Below are 20,621 nucleotides of genomic sequence, written 5' to 3' on the forward strand. Positions count from 1 at the left end.
CCTTATGAGAAACGAGTTTTTGTGTTTTTAAAAAAGTATTTTACACCTGGCTCCAGTTGGTGAGCCAGCAGGTTCTAATAAATAAATAAAAAACAGCACCAAGCTGATCCCTAAAATCTGGTCTCCACTGACAGAACAAATATTTACTCAATGCATGCCTAGGGTCTAGTGAAATATAATGCCTTGGAAGGAGGAGGCGGGATTGTTCCTTCTACCTATATTCCACCCAGAAATGAAAGCCTCCCAAACCCATCCAATGAGTCACCGTACGCACAGCTGTGACATTATATGAAGCCTAAGAAGCAGTGCTGCTCTGACCCACACTTCGCACTCACAGCTCATGCCCTGTTGCAACTAAAAGAATATGCAGCCGTACAAACCCAGGATCCTAAATAAGGAAACAGAATCCCTTCATTTCCCTAACTTATGCAATCTTGTTAGGAACTTGCATGTACTGGAGCAAAAAAGTCACATTAAAACTGAAGAAAAGGAAGGTCTTTATGCCCCCCTAGCTTTCTTTCTTATAAGTGAACCGCAAGTGTTTTCTTCCAAGAGAAAGTTAGTTACAGTGGTACCTCTGGTTACGTACTTAATTCGTTCCGGAGGTCTGTTCTTAACCTGAAACTGTTCTTAACCTGAGGTACCATTTTAGCTAATGGCGCCTCCCACTGCTGCTGCACCACTGCCGCACAATTTCTGTTCTCATCCTGCAGCAAAGTTCTTAACCCAAGGTAATATTTCTGGGTTAGCGGAGTCTGTAACCTGATGCCTATGTAACCTGAAGCGTATGTAACCCGAGGTACCACTGTACACTTAAGTTCTACTGAAATCCATGTTACAGGTCACTTACAAATCACTTCAAGTCCTATTGATTTGATTCGTGGGACTTAAGCATCCATTTTTCCCCAATGGATTGGAGGTAATATCTAAATCTGTCAAGAGAGATTTACCAGCGTGTCTCTTCCTTCCGCCTTATCGCCATGCAAGGCAGACACATAATACAGTGGTACCTCGGGTTACAGATGCTTCAGGTTACAGACACTTCAGGTTACAGACTCCACTAACCCAGAAATAGTACCTCAGGTTAAGAACTTTGCTTCAGGATGAGAACAGAAATTGCGTGGCGGCAGCGCAGCAGGCCCCATTAGCTAAAGTGGTACCTCAGGTTAAGAACAGTTTCAGGTTAAGAACAGACCTCCAGAACAAATTAAGTTCTTAACCCGAGGTGCCACTGTACTGAATTCTGCCTGGTATGCGAGGAGGAACATGACTAACGACCCCTTAGATTATGGCCATATGCTTCAAAGACCGTATGCCCAACCTGAAGTAGCCGTTCCCTCTTACATCTAGACTTCAGAACTTTTAGACTGAGTTTAGAGACAGAGAAGAACGCATAACAGAAGGGTTTGAATATTTTTAGCTGAACTTCTCTTATTTCCCCGGATTGTTTGGAATTTTTGAATGGGTAATTTGTGTTGTTGTTGTTTTTAAAAAGACATAAAGCACTGGTTACACAGGAGCAATTCTTCTGCCCCCCCTTGATTTGCCATCGAACAAGCACTCAATTACATTTTGGATCGAGAGATTCAAGTTAAGGAGAGAAGGGATATTTTGGCTAACACTTGGCTGTTATATGATGCATTTGTAGCCAGCAACAAGAACGACGGCGTACAAATGAGACAGGAACCCAAATCAAATCCCCAGCTGTAGCGCACTTTTAATATATCCTGCAGGCAAATCAGAAATTGCAACAGCTAGCGTAATGCTCTCTGTTGTAATCTGGAAAGCATGGGGTTTTTTGAAAGAAAGAAAGAAAGAAAGAAAGAAAGAAAGAAAGAAAGAAAGAAAGACAACAGCTTTGCATTGGTTTTTTTTTATGCCATTTACAGTGAGCATACATGCATCCTTTTCCCCTATGAAAAGGAGTTTTAAAAGTATTCCCACCCCCTCCTAACCACTCCATAACCTCTTTCTCACTCTTGCTCTGGCAGGCTGTCAATGGATTCCTTGGGTGGTGTGGGTTAACACACTGCGCTCCGCAAAGCATACTTACTCAGAGTCCTTGCTGTCGCTGCCATTCACAGAGCCAGCGGGTTGCTCGCCTTGGCTTAGAATCTGGATCCCTAAGGACTTGAGAGCTCGCATCAGAATAGCTTCCATCGCCTCGACTGAGAGCTTCTCCAGGACAATAACGCGGCAGCGACTCAGAAGAGCCGAATTGACCTGGAAAGAAGGGTTTTCGGTGGTTGCCCCGATCAGCGTCACGGTCCCGCACTCAACGTGAGGAAGGAAGGTATCCTGGAAATGGGAGGGAAGCAGAAGAAACTGGTCCCCATCAACGACAACTTGAGGCATTCCCTGTGAGTACAATTAATTCACAATCGCAAATGCAATTTTCTGTTCGCTCAGAGACTGAAGCAGTTCCGTTTGGGACGTTTCGCTGGCAGCTCGTCCAAAAACCAAACTAGATGCTCTTGTTTCCCCCCCATACATAATTAAGGTGTGTGTGGTTTTCACTGAGATGGCAGTGCATCTTTCCTTTCCTCTACCTTGAACAGAACCAGGATCTCTCTTCCCCAGGAGTGACCAGGACTCTTAAAGAAAAGTTTCCTAGCTGTGTGGCGGCGGTGGGGGGAAACCTCTGTTCCACTTCTGGTGGGGAGTAAAGAGATTTGCCTCCCCAAAGGCACCACATTCCCAATACCAATCACACAGGCACCTTTCAAGGAAAAACCAAGTGCATAGTTGCATGCCATATATTAAGCAAATTCTTAATTTGGTCTGTAATAGCAGCTTTATTCATTCCATTTACAGTGTATGTTGAGGGGCTGTGTTGTGTAAAAAAGAAAAAAGTTTCTGCAATTTTTGCTTTACTGTTCGAGATACAGAGGCAAAGTGTTCACATATTCAACATTACTGCAATGCTAAACTGACAAAAGTGAGCCCATTGTGCCTCTTTCTCCCCAAAAAGGATTATTCAGAGAGGTCATAAAGAATCATGTAACTCTGATATTTTGGTGGAAAACAATTTGAATGCGACTTTAGGAATTCATGGAACATTTTACGCAGATCTCCCCATCGCAGCAATCCATCATTCAAAACATCTTTTAGAACTTTCAACACCTCTTTGTGCCCAGAGTTCTCATATTCCATTTCGACTGCAGAACTGAAAACTCTAAGATGCAAGTGTAAGAAATTATGAAAAAGTCCAGTCAGTATTGCCTTTGCTTTCCTGCCTCTTCCCCCTCACCCCACCCCCAGACTTAGGGATGATGCATTCGCATGTTTGTTCACAGGGTGGGAGTGTATTTTGAAATGCTGGACTGCCTGCCAACTTCCTAATCCCAAAGCTTGTGGTTTAAACTAGACTGTGGTCTTCCTAAGGCTGCAAATGAACTCTCAGTTCAGTCAGCAAAGAGATGCCAGACGTGTAGTTTCAATATAGGTTAAAAGAAGTTTAGGTTCTAGTTTTGAAAGCCAAATGCACGTCAACAAACTCAGGGACAGATTCCTGCTTGCTGGGTGACCTTAGGGCACTCATTCTCTTTCATTTCTAATCTATCTTGTAAGGTAGAGATAATAAAAAATGGGTAACCCCACCGTGTAGGTCACACAGAGCCCCTGAGACATTATATTTTATTTTTTTATTTCATCCTCACTGCAACCCTGTGAGGTGGGTTAGGCTAAGAGATAGTGACGGGCCCAAGGACACATAATAATAATAATAATAATAATAATAATAATAATAATTATTATTATTATTATTATTATTTACTATTTCTACCCGGCCCATCTGGCTGGGTATCCCCAGCCACTCTGGTCGGCTTCCAACAAAAGATTAAAAATACAATAAAATTAAAATACACCTAGAGAGCTTTATAGCTGACAGGAGATTTGAACCCTCGCCTCTCAGAGTTCTAGTCTGACACTTTAACCACTATGCCACACAGACTCTCAGTTGAGATGCTAGAAACCTATCAATTTAAGTATTGCTCAACCACATCGTGTAGAAGCCATTCATTTCCAAAGGGAGGCCTTCCGACTACTGAGACGGTAGCAATCGGTACCTGCTGAGACTTATTGAAACGGTGTATCTCGTCGATAAAGAGGATCGTTTTCCTCTTGCAGAGCCTCTTTTCATTTTGCGCTTGAGCAATGACCTCTCGGACATCGTTGGTTTTGGCACTCGTGGCCGACAGGGTCACGAACCGTGTGCCATTCTTCTTGCTGCTGTTCGCGATGATGTGAGCCAAGGTGGTCTGAAAGGAAGAAAAGCGCAAGGGTGTTGATTTTCCTCCAATAACTCAAAAGACATGGCTAAAAGGCATTGTGAAGAGTGGGAGGGGAAAACAGTGGTGGGCTGTGAAGAAGCGAAGGAGTGTTTTGGGATAGAAAACGTCCGTTTTCTTTTTCTGACTGGAAAATCTATTTGGCATTAGTTGAAAAGGACACATTATTCTGACAGGAAGAGAGCGCGAAAATTACCATCCCCTGAAGGGGAATCCAAAGACCTATTTTAGCCAGTAGGAGAGGAGGTTTGTCTTTGGACAGCAGACTCTCAGGCCATTTATCACCAGCTGGCTTCAGAAAGCCTCTCCATTTTCAAAAACAGATTGCCATGTGGCTTGACAAGGTGCTGTTTCCAAAACACAAGCCCAAATCCTCATTGGCCTCTAGTTCTTTGGATCCCAGGCTTCCATGGCACAAGAAACGGCTTGATACACCAAGAATGGGAGTGCTCCCATTTGTTACTTCCATTATTATTACGGATATCGGCAGTCAGATTTGTGTGAGCAGAAAGCTGCACGCCATTCACACAAGGCAGCCATCTTGGATTTCTGCAGATTGCTTGCCTCCCGGATTTCTGCAGAATTCTTGCCTCTTACGGCCCTCTACATGGCATTAAATGCAGCACTGAAGGATCCCAGACTTTCAGGAATAGCTTTTTTAGGGAGTACTGCAGCAGGAAGGAGGTGGGAAACCCAAATTCCACATGTGGAGGCTGTGCCTGAGAGAGATCACAATGCAGCACTATTCAATGGCTGATGCTTGAGGTTTGGCAGGAGTCATCTGTCTCTGCCTGGCAGCCAACTGCGTGTGATTACAGGGGCAGAAAGACAGGTGACGCTGAACACTTTTGTCTCTGGCCTTTTGGTATGTAACCCTTCCCAACAGATCACTACCTTAGGAACTGCCTTTGATAGGAAAAAGATCCTCCTCCCCATGCATTAAAAACCAACAATAATAGGGGGAAATAGAATGTATTTGATTTGGTCAACAACATATCAGCATCTTTTCACCAAAGCCAGATTAAATGTATTCCCATCAGAATCGTTAAATGGCAGACTGAGAGGTATTCCTTATCAAAATAGGATCTGTGTATGCTCTCAGGACGTCGACTGCATGAGGCATATTTTATTGCATTGCAGACAATATGATCAAGCTAGGGAACTATTGATTAAACCACTATAGGCAAATCAGCCGGGTCAATCTGAAGCCTACTATATCAAATATCTTTTGGACGACAAGTCCAATGATATCACAGTGGCTGTGGAAAAGTTTCTTTCAGTAGTCATACAAATCAAAGATCAACATACCCATGACTAAACATATCAGGTCTCCCTTCCCTGCGGGGATTGTCAGTATGAATCTGTATTTTATTCTGAATCCATGTTATGGGTTGTTGGACCGCAATAAAGATTATTATTATTATTAATTTGGTCAAGAAAGCGGCAAAGATAGCCCAACTTTACCACACTGTTCTAAAGACCGTAGAAATAACGTGTGCAAAGTCATTTGAACACCAGATGCATCATATGCCTACTAAAAGCATTAATGTTATATACTGAGTTCAGATTATTTCAATAAATTAATCCAAAGGTTTTGTGTGTTGCATCTGACTATTTTGTTGCTGACTAAAGCTTTGGCCCACACAAATGAGTGTCCTTCTTGGCTGTCAGATTGATTTATCTTAAAAGGCGGCTATTTCGCCTTTCTCTCTTTGCCCCCCCCCCGACAGGACTCCGCAATTATTTATGGACACTCTTTGGTACTCCTTACACCAGGCCTTCTCAATTTGTGACCTGCCAAAGCAAACACAGCTACCAGCGTGGTACTGTGACCTGCCTTGACAATTGCCACCACTTCTGTGGTCTAAGGCAAGACACACACCAGGTGGGGACAGCTTTAGTGACCCCTGGTGGGGCACCATACATGGAGTTTGATGGGGGGGCACAGTCAGGCATGCCTTCGGCACCGCGTTTCTATGAAAATATTTTTAGGTACAAATTTGGATGTTTCGGTACATTTGTCGCAAAATTCACCTTGGGAAACCCCAGCAGAGCAGAAAAAGCTCAGTTTACCTAAGCTATCTTTTATAAACACCCCAGGAGAAGAAAAAGGGAAATAAAGAAGGAGGGAAACCCAACTCATAACAAGAGAAGAAAGAATACGCGACTGGAATAGAGGAAACTGCCCTATACTGAGGAAGGCTGTATATACTCTATACCTTTAAAGAGCATTCAATGCATGCCCCCCCCCAAGGAATTTTGGGCACTATGGTTTGTAAAGAGCTGATGGGAACTGTAATGCTGTGGGTGCCCAGAATCTTTGATGGGTGGAAATATGCTTCAAAGGTATCATGTCTACCTGGCCTTAGGCTCACATAATATAAGACAGGCATCCCCAACCTTTCGCCCTCCAGATGCTTTTGCCTACAACTCCCATGATCCCTAGCTAACAGGACCAGTGGTCAGGGAAGATGGGAATTGTAGTCCAAAACATCTGGAGGGCCGAAGGTTGGGGATGGCTGATATAAGATGATCTCAGTAAACCAACCCGGGGTGGGAAATGAGAAAACAAACTGGGGACACCTAGGGATGCAACTATTCAGGACAAATATTATCTGGATATCCTGGAAGTGAGGAAAAGATGGTCACTGTGGAGAAAAAGAACCTAGAGTGGAAGCACCCGCAAACTCATGTTCTCTGTCCATCGGCCAAACATTTCCTCGTCTATTCAAGGAACCAAAGCAAGATAAGCTCGAGTAAGACTATGAGGGGACATTCCTGAAAAGAGCAGGAAGGATTTGCAGAGGGACAGGTGTGGCGAACCAACCGTCTGGATAGCAAAGACTTTAGATGTTTTCAGGGAAGCAGCAAGAGAGTCTTTAGGAATGCGAGTAGGAGGCAGCAGGCTTTCTCGATTTCAGAGTTTCAGCTCAGCTTAGTTCCTCCTCCCCATCCTGCCGCAATCAGATACCGCTGTCAGGATTCAGTATCCACAGAAAGTCGAAGGATAGAAAGACTATATAACCTGACCTGATCAATACGGGCTCGTCTGGTTAATACAGACTCATATCCCAGCTGAGTCACGGACAAACCGAGTAGTTTAGCTGTGAAGTTATTCTCTCTCAGACTGAGGGTTGTAGCAACCAAGTGTTGCTCAGAGTAGACCCACTGAACTTAATGGCCTAAGTTGTTGTTGTTTAGTTGTGACCGACTCTTCGTGACCCCGTGGACCAGAGCATGCCAGGCACTCCTGTCTTCCACTGCCTCCCGCAGTTTAGTCAAACTCATGCTGGTAGCTTTGAGAACACTGTCCAACCATCTTGTCCTCTGTCGTCCCCTTCTCCTTGTGCCCTCCATCTTTCCCAACATCAGGGTCTTTTCCAGGGAGTCTTCTCTTCTCATGAGGTGGCCAAAGTATTGGAGCCTCAGCTTCACGGTCTGTCCTTCCAGTGAGCACTCAGGGCTGATTTCCTTAAGAATGGAGAGGTTTGATCTTCTTGCAGTCCATGGGACTCTCAAGAGTCTCCTCCAGCACCATAATTCAAAAGCAATTCAAAAGCATAATTCAAAAGCAATGGCCTAAGTTAGTCATGTTCATTAATTTCAGTGGGTCTGCTCTGGAGTAGGACCTGCACTGGATTCCACCCTTAGTTCCCAATATGTTAACGTGTTCCTCTTCAACCAGGCCTTTGTGCGGAGGGTTATTGTTTTGCTGCTTTGCTTTACTTATTTACTTGTTTTTATCCTGTATTTTATTCTGTGAACCGCCCTGACATCTTATGATGAAAGGTGGTCTATAAATCTAATAAATAAGCAAAACAAAGAACAAAAAAAAAATGGCTGCAAGCTTCCATCAATTCAATTGGTGCACTAATCAAGAAATAACAGCAATTGATCAGTGCAGCCGAGATGTAAGAGTTCAGCACGATGCAAATCACCCAAAGGCAACTGACAAATGAATGAGTTTGAATTCATTAACTAAAGGATTAGTATATCTGTGTCCGATTAAAACAATTGTTTTGATAGTGGAGAGAATGCTTCCTTCAGTTTTAGAAGTTGCATGTGCCATCAGGGATAGTGAACCTGTGGCTCTTTTACCTGTTGCTGAAGGATGGCTAAATTCACGCCACACATTTAAAGAACAATGCTACCACTTCAAACACTCATGGCTCCCAAGAATTATGGGACCTGCTACAATCCCCAGGGCTCCCTGTGAATAGAGATTGACCGTTAAGCACTCTGAGAAGAGTACATTCTGTGAGCGGGCATGAGATTGCTTTGAAGCCTGGGATGAATGTGGCCGGCAACTCCTACTATCTCCAAGTATTGGCCATGCTAACTGGGACTCCTGGGAGCTGGAGTCCCAACAACTTTGGGGGGGGGGCACATCCCCATCCCTGAATTTAGCAGGCGCCATCTTACAAGAGACATCCCCCCCCCTGCATGAAGGGGGGACTTGAAGGGGACTTGCGTCTAAGACAGCGCCTGAGAACTCCAAGATACTGAGCCACAGCTGCTTAGCTTCAGCAAGGTGATGGCCTCAGGGACCTTCAAATCCCGCCCTGGGAGGGCTTTCAACGTACTGTATTGCCCCCAATATAAGCCACAATTCCGCCCCCCAAAAATTCCAACCGCGAAAAGTTAAAGTGCAATTTGTGACCTTACAAAAATTGGCTTTTACGGTATTGTTGCCGAAACAGACATATGGTAAAACGAAACGGGAAAAAGTTTTATTGCCGATTTGTGAGCTTCAGACTGTTGTGCAATTTATTCTAATGTCATTCATCGCTTTCCTTGTATTTTACAGCGCAGTGTTGATTTTTTTATTTGCATTTACGGTGCTACGAACTGGTGTTTAACCCACCTGCGGGTCTTCTCTAGTACCCGTAGGATTTTCTTCTACATTTGCCATTTACGGGTGTGAGTGCCTGTGGAATTTTAAGGGAGCAGCTTATATTCGGGTATTGTCTTTTTATCTTTCCCCACCTTGCATTTTAAAGGTGCGGCTTATTTGCGGGTGCAGCTTATATTCGGGCTAATACGGTACATTCGCACTTATGTTACAAATAACCAACTTTTTCTCAGAGAAAGGGGTTGCCTGCTTTATCAGGGAAGCCACGTTAGACAGTTAAGAAAAGGTTTTCAATAGACCCATCTAAGCAATCAGCTCATTCAGGAGTTCCAAAAGATATATGTATGGATAAGGCTTTTCAAACCTGAACTTTTCTTGGCTGGATGTTAATTCTATTCAGATCGCTGTACATACTTTAAAAAACAGCAACAACTGGGCAGCAGCCCCCTCTGCCCCCACTTTCTTCTCCAATAGCTGCTCTGAGCCAAAAGATCCTCTGCAGCTGGTGAGGGCAGGCGGTGACAAGCCTAAATGCTGCCCGAAAAGATATCCCAAAGATCAGAACTACTTCAGCAGGTGCTCCGAACCTGATCCTCTATTGGAGAGCGCTTCAGAGCCAGAGCTTTATGTCCTGGGGACTAACAGTGAGAGCAGGGCACTTCTGTTTGTTCCATCAATGGCAGCACATACACCCCCAACCTCTCTCTCTCTCTCTCCTGTTTCTCACTCTCCTTAACCTTTTAGGCAGCCAAAGGTAGAAAGATTGTCGTTGGATATAAGCCAGTACAAGCTCAGTCCAAGTATGTATGGGGAGCCTGTAGTCCTCTGGGTGTTGATAGGTTACACTGGGACGCGGGTGGCGCTGTGGTCTAAACCACTGAGCCTCTTGGGCTTGCTGATCAGAAGGTCGGCGGTTTGAATCTGCGTGACGGGGCGAGCTCCCGTTGCTCTGCACTAGCTCCTGCCAACCTAGCAGTTCAAAAGCACGCCAGTGCAAATAGATAAAAAGGTACCGCTGTGGCGGGGAGTGTTTCCGTGCGCTCTGGTTTCCGTCACGGTGTTCCGTTGCACCAGAAGCGGTTTAGTCATGCTGGCCACATGACCCGAAAAACTGTCTGTGGACAAATGCTTGGCCTGAAAGCAAGATGAGCATTGCAACCCCATAGTCACCTTTGACTGGACTTAACCGCCCAGGGGTCCTTTACTTCTTTTACCTTTGGGTTACACTACAATTCCCTGCTGAATCCTGGCCATAATAGCTGGGGCCGATGGTGGTCCAACCACTTTTAGACTTTTCTAGGCTATCCTCTTCCATCTTCAGAAACTGGAGATTACCAAGCTGTTGCTGATTCAGGAAAGCATATGTTTTGAATGCTATCTGAAAAAGTTCAGTTCCTTTTTTATTTATTGCGGGGCAGAATATTCTGCATCAATCTATCCCCAAGCTGTATATGATCTTAGTGCATATTTGCTCATATGCATATTGCACTGCATTCATTAGAGCATACTCTTAAGATATCTGTGTATACAGTTGCAGCCTTAATTACAAGCAACAGGTGTTAAGACATAAGAATACTGGATTCTATTAAAAAAAACCAGGATACATAAATAGAACATAAATGGAAAGGATTTTTTTTTTTACAGTATGATATACAACAGCTAACATTCTCACTTCTAACACAGTCCCTCTTAGAAAATAAAGAAGGCTGTTTCTTCTTTTTCCCTTTTCGTCAAACTTACACACAGCTATGCACACATTTTTCTGTGGGATCCATTCTTTCCTACTCTTTCCTTTCAAGAGATAAAAGTCAAAATAATCCAAGTCAAAGAGGAGTTATGCATTAAATCTGAACTTTTGTAATGTTTGCAACTACGTTATACATTGCTTAATTTTCATTAAAAATTATTAACCCACCTTTCCTGTAAAGGTTTGAGACTGAGCAAGGAGAAAGCAAACAAAAGCTTACTTCTGAGTAATCAATGTGTGATTTAAAATCTGCACATGACTTTACTTAAATCTGATTGTACCCTGATGCCATGACGCTTGCTAACACAATCTCCTGAAACAAAACATAATGACTGAGTATGTTTCATTTGAAAATATAAAATACAGTAGTAAGTCCCCCACACCTCTCTTGTACTCTTTGGAATTAGAGGGTTCTCTGGAAGCCCCAGAGCAGAAATTTAATCCTTTATTTTCATATAATATATATCCAATATTAATTAGTCCTAAAACACATGATTGCACTGCGCACTAGATAGCAGGTCCCAAAAGACTTACCAAGATCAGCGTCAAAATTGCCCTTCCCTATTTAAATGTGTACAACTCCTGGTCCTCAACATTTATTGCTGGTAACTTGACCGCCCACCCAGAAGGCAATCAATGACCCTCCATTGGGTATTCATGGAATCCATATCCCCCTCCCTATGTAATTGCAATGGTGGTGTGGCCAACAGCTGCTTCATGCTGTTAGCTCTCCCTGGCAAAGACCCTCAGGGCTTAGGATGGGGGAACTACATTTATTACAGAAGTCTGCTGCCAGCTGGGAAGAAGACAGGGGTCTGAACAGCCAAGGAAACCACGCTGCATTTATTTCACAGCCCCATTGCCAACATTCCCAGGAGACCAGCTGTGAAAGGCAGTTCTGTAGGGTGGAGACCACAAACCCATGGACCACCATGTCAAACTAAGAGCACCGGGCATTACACGTGAAACTTTCCATCTCTTCCCAGCTCCGTTTGTGGAACGCTCTCCCCAGGGAGATTCGGCTGGCGCCTTCATTATACACCTTTAGGTGCCAGGGAAAACGTTTCTCTTTAACCAGGCCTTTGGTTGACTGACATCCAATGCCCTTTTAAAATGTGTTGGGGAGAGGGGGGTTATTGGGCTGTTCTTATTTTTTATTTTTATTGTGTATTTAATGTTTTTATGTTATGTGATTTTATCATGTGAACTGCCCTGAGACCTGTGGATATAGGGCAGTATACAAATTTAATAAATAATAAATAATAAATAATAAATATGTAAGGAGGAGGTCCTCATCAAGGCCAGTGGCAACGAAGAAAATCAGGAGAGCTGTTGTGACAATATATACTTCCATTTCCTAACTTCTCAAGCAGCATCGGATATTTGCCATGTTCCTACCCCACCATTTCCCCAAGGAGCTGAAGGTTTGCTAAACATAATTATTTCCCCTGACCTTCCATTTTATCCTCACAATAATCCCATGAGACAGGCTAGGCTGAGAGATTGTGACTTAGCCAAGGTCACACGGCAAGCTTTGTGTCTGAACGGCATTTGAATCTGGGTCTCCCTAGTCCTAATCTAACACGCTAAACCACACTGACCTACAACGTTATCACAGTAAATTGTGGGTTGTTGTTTTTTGAGGGGGAGCAGATGTAGTTGGTTGTTGTTGTTTTTTTGACGTAGAACTCATACTCTCAACTGGAAATGGTGTATACAGGTCAAGTATGCAAAATGAGATTTAACATATACACAGCAAAAGGGAGCTACCTACAGAAATTCAGGGCATCTTTGTGTTTGGCCTCATCACCTACAGCACACTGCGTGCAGTGATGGGCCCACCGTTTGAAAATTTGGAAACTGGAAATTAGCCCTGAAGGGTGCAAAAAGAAATCCCTGATTTGGCAGATATTTTACCAGGGGACTTCCCGGTTCATAACAAACAGCCGAGATAGCTTTGCTAGAGTAATCCATTAAACGGTAACCAACCCCTGTCAGGTCAGTCAGATTCGATTACCCTCAAGTCTTCTTGCCTCAATAAACAAGGTAGAGATAACAGGTGCAGGGCGGAGTTTCATAATTTACTGACAATTTCACACAACATCCGTCCTAGTCTTGTTAATGCAGGGACCGAGCCGCTCAAGTCTAAATCTACTTCCACCCAAAAAAAGTCTTGTCGCGACAACGAATCTCAGCCACATGTGAAATCCCTTAAGCAACTGGTATGGATGAACAGGCACTTAGACCAGAGACAGCCAATCCCCCATTTCCCCAAATGGTCTTGCTGCCAAGCCCTTTTGACAAAAATGATGCTTGGCCACATCTATCTTTATCTTCTGTGACTGGCAACTACAGATCACGCCTCTCTGTGAGGGAAAGGAGGATTGGCATGTTGTTGTTGTTGTTTAGTCGTGTCCAACTCTTCGTGACCCTGTGGACCAGAGCACGCCAAGCACTCCAGTCTTCCACTGCCACCTGCAGTTTGGTCAAACTCATGCTGGTAGCTTCGAGAACACTGTCCAACCATCTTGTCCTCTGTCATTCCCTTCTCCTTGTGCCCTCAATCTTTCCCAACATCAGGGTCTTTTCCAGGGAGTCTTCTCTTCTCATGAGGTGGCCAAAGTATTGGAGCCTCATCTTCACAATCTGTCCTTCCAGTGAGCACTCGGAGCTGATTTCCTTCAGAATGGAGAGGTTTGATCTTCTTGCAGTCCATGGAACTCTCAAGAGTCTCCTCCAGCACCATAATTCAAAAGCATCAATTCTTCGGCGATCAGCCTTTTTTATGGTCCAGTTCTCACTTCCATACATCACTGCTGGGAAAACCATAGCTTTAACTATACGGACCTTTGTTGGCAAGGTGATGTCTCTGCTTTTTAAGATGCTATCTAGGTTTGTCATTGCTTCTCTCCCAAGAAAGGGTTGGCATAGAGGTTTGCAATTGCTACTCCTGATGGCTGGCTTTTATGCTTTTCCTTTGCATTGTCCTGGGTCATGTACCACTCTCAGCAGTTGTCACCTAAACATACAACTGAGGATTAATACAAAACTTGAACCCCCATTCTCCAAAGAGAGGTGGCATTTGTTCCTCAGTGACACAATGATTCTCACTTGTTGAAACAACCTCCCCTCCAGTGGCCATGGGTTCACAAAAACCATTGGTTTCTTTTGGCCACTGAAAGCTTATTGTCCCTTCTCAGTTTCTATTCCAAGACTTTTGAACTCCCTTCCTAGAGAAATTAGACTGCTTCCCTGGCAGTTAAATATCTATTTGCTCCAACAGGCTTTTGGGAACTGACTGATTTTACTGAAAGGGCTGGTGCCGTGCTGTTTTCGTCGCAATTATCTGTATGTTTTTAATAGATTACAGATAGATTTAACTCTATCAATGTTTAATTGGTTCCTCCCCCCCCCTATGTTTTTAGCTGTTCTAATCTATAAGCTACCTTGAGTCCTTGTCAGGGAAAAAGTGACCATAACTAAACTAAGAATAAGAATAAGAATGTCCCCGGTATAAAAGGAAACTTCTTGGCAGAATTAGACTGAATCTTGCATTGTATAAATATAAGTTTGTAGGGAAGTTAACAGAAACTATATACGAAATATGTAACTGTGCGGTATAAGATAATTAACAGATAAAGTACAGCGAGACTAATTGGAAGTCATTTTTAATTTCTTGTTTTGTAAGTTTTACAATCATTCACATCACTGGGAGTACAAATGATGTTAGTTATAAGAATTGTGTTGTTTCATATATTGCTATTGTCTGTTTGTCAATTTATAGTTTGTTTATTTGATTGTATGTCTGTTTGTTGGTTCGTTTGCTTTCCTGGCATAAATGTATCTATTTTAAAACAATAAAGATACATCACAAAAAAGAAGAAGAATAAGAATGTTCCCAAAATACTTCTTTAAGTTTGGAGTGGGTTTGAACTATGACCTGCCACCGAAGTGTGACAGGAAATCACATGTCCATGCATTTTAATGCAGGCATGCCTTTAGGGTGCTATTCAGTCCTAATTTTAAAACAATAGTATTCCTGGAAATTATACACAGGGAATCATTTGATTAGTGTTGTTTTCAGACTTTCCTTTCTGAATTGTAACGTGGCCATCTTACGTAACCTTTGTAAGAGTTGCTAAGAAATACGCACCTTTTCCCCACCCATGCTATCAAGACAAGGTGGATCATAACCAATTATACTGTTTTGGTATTCTAGAATTCATCCCTACTGTGAATTTTCCCACAATCTGTGAAAATTGACAGTGACTGTAGTCAGTTAATATACACTGGCAAGCTGTGTCTCTGAAGAAGCAAAGTATCTCCTTTATGGTCACACAGATAAGAAGACTTCGATAGGCTGACTTTCCACTGTTATACAGTGGTACCTCGGTTTATGAACTTAATTTGTTCCGGAGGTCCGTTCTTAAACCAAAGTCGTTCTTAAACCGAGGTGTGATTTCCCTAACGAGGCCTCCCGCCGCCGGTGCCCTTCCATCGTTTGGCTTCCGTTCGTAGACTGAGGTAAAGTTCGCGAACCAGAACACTACTTCCGGTTTTGCAGAGTTCTTATACCAAATAGTTTGTAAACAGGGCCATAGCTGTCAACATTTCCCTTTTTAAAAGGAAAATTCCCTTATTCCGAACAGGATTCCTCACAAGAAAAGGGAAAAGGTGACAGCTATGAACAGGGCTGTTCTTAAACCAAGGTACCACGGTATTGCAAAAGGCAAAGATGGTCATAGTGGATGGAGACAGGAGCCTCACTTTGTTTATACTGACAGCCCTGTATGCCTGGCACCAGCAATTGTAGTGGAAACCAATTCAATTTAATACAAGGAATGCCAATAAGACTCGTGTGTCTGTGGCAGAAAGCCACAACCTGGGAAGGAAGAAAAAGAGGCTGATAAACAGCATGGAGAAGAAACGACTCAGAAATCAATCAAGCTGTCAGAGAAGTGAACACTTCAATACAGTATGTTCAAAACTAAAATACCCCATTTGTACCCCTGGCCTAAACTACAAATACTTTTGCCCTGTCACGATGAAGTTTGAACTAAAAGCTAAAAGACAAAAATAAGCCCTGTGAAACTTAATACAGATTGCCAAGACAGCATGTTGCTTTGAAGTTAACACATTCCCATCGTCTATTAACTCCATTAACGTAGTATAAGATTGCACATGGAAGACCGAGAACAGCTGGCTTGTAGCCTTCAGAGTCAATTTATTAAGTAATAACACGTCAGACATCCCCTTACATAACCCTTTTGCACGGGTGTTAAAACATAAACAAAAAAAAGTACAAAAACAAGGCTATACCAAACCTTTGGTTTGGACAGTTCTGAGGTTCATTTGCGACAGCAAAGCTATTCTGTGCTTGGGTTACAGCCGTGGATGTTTCCCTGCTGTATCCCTAGACTAAAATTGGGTGCTTCATGGCAGACATGCAAAAATCTGAATCTTGCACATTAGAGGGTCATAAATCATAGCACAGCTTACTCAGGTTGCAAGCAGCTGGACCAGCCAAGACGAAACAGGGAAAACTTTTTAAAAGTTAATTTGTAGCCCGATAGAACAAACTGATGCTCCTGGTTCATGCTATTAGTCTGTGGGCATATGCAGGATGCTAATATTAAAGGTTCGGGGGTAATTTATCACCATTTCCAATATCCACAGATATGATGGTCACTTCAAGCGTATTGTTCCCTTTTGACCTGCACGGCTGACACTCAGCCTGAGCTTTTTAGTCTCTTCCTAGAGCAACTTGGAGAATCTTGGAAGACACATGTCCCATGTGCTGTAGCATCAAGGTGGTACCTTGGTTTAAGAACAGCTTAGTTTATGAACAACTTGGATTAAGATCGCTGCAAACCCAGAAATAGGTGTTTTGGTTTGTGAACTTTGCCTTGGAAACAGAACATGTTCCGCTTCCTGTGTTCCATTTGTAAATTGAGTCCCCCGCTGCTATGGGAAAGCATGCCTTGGTTTGAGAACGCTTTGGTTTAAGAACAGACTTCTGGAATGGATGAAGTTCGTAAACCGAGGTACCACTGTATATAACTTTTCCTCACTTAAATGCTTTATTCCTGATTTGTTCTGTTATAGGGTTGCCATATTTCACGAAGTACAAATCCAGACACAGTTGCTCCAATAAGTTGCTAAGCTTTTCCTTTTCTTGGGGGGGGGGGAGACAATAGTCCAAATTTGTGATCGACAACAGTGGACAGCGGGGTGGCGAGGGGCCTTCCAAAATCACTGTCTAGGAGGCAACAAGGAAGCGGCCACTGAACAGCGCTTTTGCTTCCGCTGGAGGACGGCCAAAATCCCAGACATTTACTATTAAACTGAAATTTTCCCTAAGGCGCCAATTTAGCCCCACCCCCTGACATTACCGTAATTTTCCGGTATATATGGCAACCCTGCCTGTTATCGTTGAGAGCAAATTACAAAAGCTTTTCTTGTGCTTGGTACTATTGAAATAACAGATGAATTCAAGCAGAGTCAGGGGAGGGAATCAAAGGAACAGGTACAAGTGAGTATAGGATGGAGAAAAGGAAACCAAATTTCTAACCTACATTTATGTAAGTTGCTGCCCACCGCGCCCCCACAGAGCAGAGGTGGGGGGAGGGGCGGAGGAAGAGGTAACAACATGCCTAAAACACAGCAGCATTATGACATATTAAACCACACTCATCATTCAACCCAAGATCTCACAAGGTGTCTGTGGAAAAGGGCCCGTCTTGATCAAGTTTTGATGGGCTTTTAAACAGAAAGCAAAGCTGAGGAGCTGGAGAAGAATATTGCGGGAACCCGGGGTGGGGGCGGGCAGGTATCAAGCAACTCAGAGTGCAACCTATCAGAAAAATGTTGGATTTTTTTAGTTTTCGGTATCCCATCCTGTAATTCTTTGTCTGCAGTGTGCATACACATGTCTGTCTACCTTTGCCTATTTTCTAAAAAGTCTAATTACTGCCCTACAAACTTCAGTTATTAACCTTTTTTCCAAAAAAGAGAGAGTGGGGGGGGGAAAAATGTTTCAGTTCAAAGAAGACTGAGAAAGAATAATTCAAACATTTATTTTATTTCAATATTTCCAGGATGCTTCTCAGATTTACCCAAATGACTGGAGCAGGGGTGGGAAAATTGGATGCAACTTTAGGACTTGGCAAATATGGCAGACTTTCTCAGTGAAGAGATGCTACTTTTAAACTCATGAGTACACGCTGTATCTCTTTGGTTTTAGGTTCACCAGTTACACAAGAAGGGGGAATGGTATGTGCTGCAGAAGGGGAATGGTATGTGCTTCCTTTTGTTTCAGGGACGGAAGGCAGTGAGGCCCAGTCACAACAGTACTGAATCCTAGATTTCATTTTTTTAAAAAGGGATAGTCCTCAATTCTGTCCTTAAAGAGACCACAAAAATGTGAAACAGAGATGAGCTACTCTCAATGTTATCGCTTCCTCAGTATGCCACAGGTCCTTTTTTTGCGATGAGATTTATTACAGTGGTGCCTCGGTTTACATGCTTCAGGTTGCATACGCTTCAGGTTACATACTCCGCTAACCCAGAAATATTACCTCGGGTTAAGAACTTTGCTTCAGGATGAGAACAGAAATCGGGCTCCGGTGATGCAGCAGCAGGAGGCTCCATTAGCTAAAGTGGTGCTTCAGGTTAAGAACAGTTTCAGGTTAAGTACGGACCTCTGGAACGAATTAAGTACTTAACCTGAGGTACCACTGTATTAATATGCAGGCTCGGAGTGTGTGTGTGAACCACGTACTCCTTGGAGGAAAAGGTGGGCTATAAATGCAAATAATAAGCTCTACTACTTAAGGAAGCTGGAGGGGCAAGCCAGATGGAGATGTCACGCCAGTCGCAAAAACGCATCTGGCTAATTTCGAACACTGGACTGTGTCCTGTGGAGTCTATCAGAGGGGAGGGGGATAGCAATTAAGAAGGAGTCCCTCCCCCCGTTGCACAACACATCTGGCTGTAAAACCTATAAAGCCTTGGACAGCTCAGGACCACAATACCTCAAGGGCCGCCTCTTTCTATATGAATCTACCCGGACCCTGAGATCATCTTCTGAGGCCTTCCTTCATGTGCCTCCTCCTTGGAGGTCCGGAGTGTGGCTCCCATTTGTGGAATGCTTTCCCCAGGGAAGTTTGCCTGGTGCCTTCATTATACACCTTTAGGCGCCAGGCAAAAATGTTCTTTTTTAACCAGGCCGTTGGTTGATCTGATTAACATCCTATGCCCTTTTAAAATGTGTGGTGTTTTTTGTTGTTGTTGGAGGGTGGCTACTAGTTTGTTGTTGTTTATTTCTATTATGTATTTTGTGGTTTTATATCATGATTTTATTCTGTGAACTGCCCTGAGACCCTGGGGGGAATAGGGCGGTATATAAATTAAATAAATAAGCTGGTGGTTCGATCCCCACCCAGGAAGGGCTGGATTCCTGCACTGCAGGGAGCTGGACGAAATGACTAGGCGACCCCTGGGGATCCCGTGCAACTACTCACCTTGCCACAACCCGGCGGCCCCCAGAGGATGAACGAGGGGATTTCGTGCACTTCCAGCAGGGAGCGCAGGAGCGTCCGTTCGCCCAGCGCCTGATCCTGCCCCACGTAGTCTTCCAGGAGGCTGGGACGCAGCTTGTCCGCCAGGGGCTTCCCTTCCAGCTTTCGGGCCAGGCTTTCCCAGCCCAGCTCGGAGCCACGCGCCCCGGAGCCCCGATGATCCTCCCCGTCCGGCTGTTTCTCTCCCGTTTGCGCCCGGGATGGAGATGGAGATGGAGACGGGGCGGCAGCAGCAGCAGAGGCGCCCCGAGGTGTCCCGGAGCTCCTGGCCTTGTGGAAAAGGGAGAACAGCGGGGCTGAATCGGGTCTACCCATCCCCGCGCGCTCTTCCCCGCTGCTCCTCTCCGGGGAGTTGGAGAGGCGCATTTTCTTCCGGCAAGACGCGCCCATTCCCGCGTCCTTTGGGCCGCTGCTGCTGCTGCTGCTGCCGTCGATGCCGCTTCGCTCCGCATCTTCTGGGACTTCGCCGCCTCCCGCTTCGCTTTGCTGCTGCAAACATCTGTCCAGATGTGAGTTGATGCAGCTGGCGGGGAGCTCCCGCAGGCAAACGGGGCAGCTCACGAGAAGCTCTTCCTCCGCGCCCGCTCCTTCCATTTCCAGGGCCAAAGAAAGAGAGGGGAACCCCACGGAATTAAGGCTGGCCCCTTGGCTTCTCCACCTTCCCTCTTGGGAAGGTACCCGCTTTAGGGATCCTCTCCAAGGAGACAGAGATCCAAAACAGCCAAAACGAAACCAGAAGTTGAGCTATAGGAACTTGCCCGGGCAGGAAGAGGAGAAAACTCAACACCTCCTTTCACGACAAACCCAGCGGGCTGTCGGGAATCGTAGTTCTTTATGCGGGAGGAGCGTAAAGGTCCTGCCATAGCTGTCAACTTTCCCCCTTTTTAAAGGGGAATTCCCTTATTCCGAATAGGATTCCTCGCAAGAAAAGGGAAAAGTTGACAGCTATGGGTCCTGCCGGGCTCGACTGAAGTTGGATCCGAGCTTGAGAGGCGGACGGAAAATGCCATAATCGCTAACGTTTGTTGTGCATAATGTGCACAGCCTTTTATACAAATTAGACATACCTTTTACACATTACAGTAGTAATCGATGTATTTGATACTTTACAGAATTGCTTAGTCAAAAATAGACAGACCCTGCCCACAAGGAGC

At 44.3% G+C, this 20,621-nt stretch overlaps 2 protein-coding genes across 2 annotated transcripts in view; one reads left to right on the forward strand and one right to left on the reverse strand.

The window, feature by feature from the left end:
• The window catches only part of WRNIP1 (WRN helicase interacting protein 1), a 41,920-nt gene extending 21,662 nt beyond the window's left edge, over positions 1-20,258 (reverse strand). Inside the window, exons 1-3 of the mRNA XM_082234447.1 lie at positions 19,411-20,258; positions 4,068-4,259; positions 2,054-2,298 (exon numbers count right to left, since the gene is read on the reverse strand). Coding sequence (XP_082090573.1) covers positions 2,054-2,298; positions 4,068-4,259; positions 19,411-20,061 — 1,088 coding nt within the window. The 5' untranslated portion in view covers positions 20,062-20,258. The remainder of the gene's footprint in view (positions 1-2,053; positions 2,299-4,067; positions 4,260-19,410) is intronic.
• Positions 2,227-20,621, forward strand: part of MYLK4 (myosin light chain kinase family member 4) — an 84,289-nt gene continuing 65,894 nt past the window's right edge. The window contains exon 1 of the mRNA XM_082234359.1: positions 2,227-2,360. Within this exon, the coding sequence (XP_082090485.1) occupies positions 2,305-2,360 (56 nt within the window). The 5' untranslated portion in view covers positions 2,227-2,304. The remainder of the gene's footprint in view (positions 2,361-20,621) is intronic.

The sequence above is a fragment of the Podarcis vaucheri genome (genome assembly GCF_965113315.1).
Source record: "Podarcis vaucheri genome assembly, chromosome: 8".
NCBI lineage: Eukaryota > Metazoa > Chordata > Lepidosauria > Squamata > Lacertidae > Podarcis > Podarcis vaucheri.